At 42.5% G+C, this 6,000-nt stretch overlaps 1 protein-coding gene across 4 annotated transcripts in view; it reads right to left on the minus strand.

Moving 5' to 3' along the window:
- The window catches only part of LOC115105249 (rho GTPase-activating protein 26-like), a 125,953-nt gene extending 121,018 nt beyond the window's left edge, over positions 1-4,935 (minus strand). For 3 of the 4 annotated variants that reach the window (XM_029627039.2, XM_029627038.2, XM_029627036.2), the window contains exon 1: positions 4,315-4,935. In XM_029627039.2, the coding sequence (XP_029482899.1) occupies positions 4,315-4,468 (154 nt within the window). In that variant the 5' untranslated portion in view covers positions 4,469-4,935. The remainder of the gene's footprint in view (positions 1-4,314) is intronic. The other variant, XM_029627037.2, reaches the window with a different exon arrangement.
- Between the last annotated feature and the right edge of the window lie 1,065 nt (positions 4,936-6,000).

Genomic DNA, 6,000 nt, shown 5'->3' on the forward strand with positions numbered 1-6,000 from the left:
CCGCAGAACAGCGCCGGTAAACCCTCATTTGATTTCATTTGAGTGATTCACGAAATGTCATGTTTAAGGTCAGGTTTAAGACGTTTCACCTGGATCCCTAATGACAGGTTGCCCTTTGCTTACAGAACATCCATCTTGCACCAGAGGCTGGCTGGTGTGGCTGGCTGGTTGTGGACTACAGCTGGTGTTGGTGCTCTGTGAAGTCTGTGACTGACTGTAGGCCTGGCCCACAGGAACCACACTCCAGCCAACAGGATGGGGAGGCGGTAAATGACACTGATATTTCAGATGTGACAGGGGGTTGAATAGTAGCCTAAAGTCACTCCCCAGGTGTAACATATGGTTTACTTTCTCTTGTGGTGAGTAGTGACAAGCATGTTAGAGGTAACAAACATGTTCTTGTTGTTTTGCAATCACCGCTAGCAACCAGAACAAGGATTGACAAGTTGATTCTGGATTCAATTCTCACTAAAGTAGAGCGCTTCAAAATAATGTGAAAACTGTAACATAGGCTTACATTATTCCCATGTAACATGCAATTAAAACACATTTTATATGGCCTGTGGTGTCTGCAGCTACACAACCAGCAGTAGCTACAATAGTTGACGATCCCTAACCCCAGTTCCCCTCTGATCTGGGACTAGGGTCAATACGGGTCATTCTGTTTGATTTCTAGATGTCCCTGATCGACAAAAGCTGTCCAGACTGTGAATGTTAGCTGACAGTGGACTGTACAGAAGAGCGTGGAGTTTATTGGCCGGTTCTGAACATCTATCATGAGTTAGAGTGGAGTGGAAACTTTAGGTAATGTATAGTAGTGTGGTAACAGTGTGTTACTGTATGAGGCAAGAGTAGCTAAATGTAAGGACTAGCTCTTGTACTTCACACTAGCTGCCTGGTGACTTGTGAACATGGGACTTTTGTTTGAGGCTTGATACTGTAGATTGTTCCAAATCCCAACTCTGACCAGCAAGCACCTGTCAACTCACGCAGTGTTCTACTCCCCTCTATCTGAACCGACACTGACTGATGATGTTTAATGACTAAGTCCTTCATCTTACAACCGTATTCTGCAGGAAAAGATCAGGCGATAATGGAAATGTTTCACATTACCATACACACTTTATATATACACAGTACACAGTGCATTCGGTAGGCCGTCATTGACTTGCGTAGTTAAATAAAGGTCAAATAAAATAAAACAAACACCCAATTCGGAAAGTATTCAGACCCATTGACTTTTTCCACATTTTGTTACCATACAACCGTATTCTAAAATGGATTTTAATAGTTTTTTCCCCCTCATCAATCTATACACAATTCCCCATAATGACAAAGCAAAAACAGATTTTTAGACATTTTAACTAAAATATCTCATTTTTATAAGTATTCAGAGCCTTTACTCAGTACTTTGTTGAAGCACCTTTGGAAGAGGGCATCAAGTCTTCTTGGGTATGACGCTACAAGCTTGGCACACCTGTATTTGGGGAGTTTCTCCCATTCTTCTCGGCAGATCCTCTCTGTCAGGTTGGATGGGGAGCGTTGCCGCACAGCTATTTTCAGGTCTCTCCAGAGATGTTCGATCGGGTTCATGTCCAGGCTCTGGCTGGGCCAATCAAGGGCATTCAGAGCCTTGTCCAGAAGCCACTCCTGCGTTGTCTTGGCTGTGTGCTTACTAGAGGTCAACCTCCAGTAGAAGTTTTAAGTTGTAGTTATTATAGGAATTATAGGGCTATTTCCCTCTAAACCATTTGTATTTCATTAACCTTTGACTATTAGATGTTCTTATAGGCACTTTAGTATTGCCAGTGTAACATTATAGCTTCCGTCCCTCTCCTCGCGCCTCCCTGGGCTCGAACCAGCAACACAACAACAACAGCCACCCTCGAAGCAGCGTTACCCATGCAGAGCAAGGGGAACAACTACTAGAAGGCTCAGAGCGAGTGACGTTTGAAACGCTATTAGCGCGCGCTAACTAGCTAGCCATTTCACTTCGGTTACACCAGCCTCATCTCAGGAGTTGATAGGCTTGAAATCATAAACAGCGCAATGCTTGACGCACAACGAAGAGCTGCTGGCAAAACGCACTAAAGTGGTGTTTGAATGAATGTTTACGCGCCTGCTTCTGATACTTAGATACTTGTATGCTTCTATGCTCAGTCAGATTATATGCAACGCAGGACACGCTAGATAATATCTAAATATCTAGTAATATCATCAACCATGTGTAGTTAACTAGTGATTATGATTGATTGTTTTTTATAAGATAAGTTTAATACTAGCTAGCAATTTACCTTGGCTTACTGCATTCGCGTAACAGGCAGTCTCCTTGTGGAGTGCAATGAGAGAGAGGCAGGTCGTTAGAGCGTTGGACTAGTTAACTGTAAGGTTGCGAGATTGGACTCACACTCTCATCATTGCTCACGCGTGTCTGTGTGGACCGGCTCTAAAATAGAATGTGGTTCTATTTGTGATGCTTAATGCTCTGCAAGTCCCGCCTCTCCCATCTCCTCATTGGTTTTTAGGAGCATATACCCACGTGGGTGATTGAAAGATGAACTGAGGTCCACACTCCAGTCGAGTCGGTAGTGGTAATGCACCTTAAAGTTGGTTGCCAACTGCCATATAAGGTCCAAAGAAGAATAAGAAACCTGAAAGAGGAGAGATTACTAGAAAACAAACCGTTTTACCCTTTTATTTGTGGATTAATTGTCGGAGTAGAGGACCTTGTGCATTTCAGGTAAAATAACAAACCAATGTTTATATCCCTGGACAAATTAGCTAGCAACAGCAAGCTAGCTAACTAAATTGCCATAAATGTTTGCTTATCGACCTGTCCCCAAATTAATATAATTGGTTGAGAGAGAGTTTTGATATTTCAACCTGCGTGTCCTGATCGCGTCAGGTGTGGGTGGACAAAATCAAAATGAGCGTGATGGCGCACGCAGACAGGTCTGATCAGCATGTTAGGGTCGTTGTCCTGTTGGAAGGTGAACCTCCACCCCATCTGAGGTCCTGAGCGCTCTGGAGCAGGTTTTCATCAAGAATCTCTCTGTACTTTTCTCCGTTCATCTTTCCCTCAATCCTAACTAGTTTTCCAGTCCCTGCCTCAGAAAAACATCCTCACAGCATGATGCTGATGCTGCCACCACCATGCGTCATCATAGGGATGGTGCCAGGTATCCTCCAGACGTGATGCTTGGCATTCAGGCCAAAGAGTTCAATCTTGGTTTCATCAGACCTGAGAATCTTGTTTCTCATGGTCTGAGAGTCATTTAGGTTCCTTTTGGCAAACTCCAAGAGGGCTGTCATGTGCCATTTACTGAGGAGTGGCTTCCGTCTGACCACTCTACCATAAAGGCCTGATTGGTGGATTTCTGCAGAAATGGTTGTACTTCTGGAAGGTTCTACCATATCCATAGAGGAACACTGGAGCTCTGTCAGAGTGACCATTGGGTTCTTGGTCACCTCCCTGACCAAGGCCCTTCTCCCCCAATTGCTCAGTTTGGCAGCCAGCTCTAGAAAGAGTCTTGGCGGTTCCAAACCTCTTCTATTTAAGAATGTGTGCTCTTGGGGACCTTCAATGCTGCAGATATTTTTTGGTACCCTTCGCCATATCTGTGCCTCAACACAATCCTGTCTCAGAGCTCTATAGACAATTCCTTCAACCTCATGGTTTCATTTCTGCTCTGACATACACTGTCAACTGTGGGACCTTATATAGACAAGTGTGTCTTTCTAAATCATGTCCAATCAATTGAATTTAACACAGGTGGACTCCAGTCAAGTTGTAGAAACATCTCAAGTGTGATCAACGGAAGCAGGATGCACCTGAGCTCTATTTTGAGTCTCATATTAAAGGGTCTGAATACTTATGTAAATAAGGTATTTCTGATATTTTTAATACATTTGCAAACATTTCTAAAAACCTGATTTCACTTTGTCATTATGGAGTATTGTGTGTAGATCAATGAGGGGAAAAAAGATTTTATCAATTTTAGAATAAGGCTGTAACATAACAAAATGTGTAAAAAGTCAGGGGTTCTTTCTGAATGCACTGTATGCTACTTTAAATCTAAAATCCACTTTGCTGTTAGTGAAACTATTTTGGGTAAACTACGTAAGATCATTAGAGATTTAACACATCGGTCTCTAATAAATTGGGCAATGTCTTCATTCATAATTGTTTGGTAATTTAGCCGAACACAGTAGCGCAGTCATCGTCACAATAAAGTGCTACATTGTTGCAACTGTGTTAATGTCATGTGTACACTCCCTTTCTCCCCCCCACAAAGAGCAAATGGATTATCTTACTTTTCAGTGCTTGGATGAGCGCCTTCCCATCTTTGATCAGCTCTTTGATGAATTTATTGGTCTTGTCCAGTTCCAGTTCGTGAGACTTCAATCTGTCTCGGAACTGGGGACTGTCCAGATAGCAGTCACTAAACTCCAGAGCAGGCAGTCCCATGTTTCCTCCCAGTCCACAGTATCCGAGGTCGGAGGATGAAGAAATCTTTGACTTATGATGTGCAATCCAATTATAAGAAGGTAGTAGAACACAGATAGCAATATTCAGGTACCTGGCTACATTACATTACACACCCAATAACCTTTCTGACAACATGCAGGCGGGCAAACGTGGATCTGGCTTCTTCTAGCCTAGGATCCAAACGGCATCACCAAAAAACTGCACGCGAAAAACTGTGCTTGTCCGGGAGGGAAGTGCTGAAATAATATTCAGTTCTTGGCTGTCAAAAATCCCAGGTAAACCTTCTGTGCATTCCTCATGATAACATCATATTAGTGATGAAAAGGGGAAGTAAGTGAAACGACGAGACACGGTAATAGTTGCGGATTCTTCGACTGGGCGATTAAATTGCAGTCCTTTTCTCTCAAGCTTTGGCGTCCGTACCAACCTACCCCGAAACAGATAATCTTATGATGGATGCGGCTGTAGACCAATAGTATTGCTGAGTTCCAAAACGGTCCGAGGAGGCAAGCCACACTACCAATGACTGCACTACATTTTGCAGGAGATGGGTGCGTAAAGGGCTGGCTGGTCAAGAACGCATCGATGTCACTTCAGAAAGGGGAATTTATCTGGGGGGGTTACATCAACCTGCTCAAACTCGGATTAGCAAAGCGACAAATTGTTGTTTAATCTTAAACTGTTTAAATTACGAGCCCATTTAGTGAGCAAGTGTTAGGCCTGGGTAAATCCACACATCACAGGCCTTTATTTAATCTGCTACACTTGCAAATCGAAATGTTATCAATAATGGGACCGTGAATCAATCACAAACTCAACTAATGCCTTAACTGTTCATTACAGTTTGAAACTAATAAATTGGCTTGTTTATAAATGATATATAACCCCTTTATAAATCATAGTGTGTACGTGTGTGTGCGCGCCTGTGTGTGTTTGTGTCAGTCTAGACAGAGTCTGTGCTGTTTATCTATGTAACAAATCATCACCTCATGTCAGGGAAAATAGTTATTTCGCATAAGATTTTAGCAGTGCAGTGGAGATACAAGTCCACACTTGTTTGTGGTTACTGTGTTGGCAACTCCAGATTTAGATGTGCAACTTCCTCCAACACAGTACGATCATGACGAATGCTAATTTGGCTATTCAGTTTCCATACAGTTTTAATTTGCAATTGCAAATACTGCTAAAAATCTGCAACTGTAGGGATTTCATACCGATTTGAGCCTACAAATAAGATAAGATAACAATTATTTATTGCTTGGGGTCTACTTTACCAATGTGTTCCATTGGCTCCTAGAATGAATCATATCATTTTACATATGTGAGGGGCCTTCAACCAGCCCTCTCGTTGTAAATAACGTGACTCTGGATCATTCACTTCCTTGCATGTTTATTACTTACTCTGGAACACTGTTTGCATTGACCCCCTTATTTTATTCTTATCTATTATTATTTTTCTTGCACTGGCTCGATGTACACACACACACACACACACACACACACACACACAC

The sequence above is a fragment of the Oncorhynchus nerka genome, linkage group LG22 (assembly GCF_034236695.1).
Source record: "Oncorhynchus nerka isolate Pitt River linkage group LG22, Oner_Uvic_2.0, whole genome shotgun sequence".
NCBI lineage: Eukaryota > Metazoa > Chordata > Actinopteri > Salmoniformes > Salmonidae > Oncorhynchus > Oncorhynchus nerka.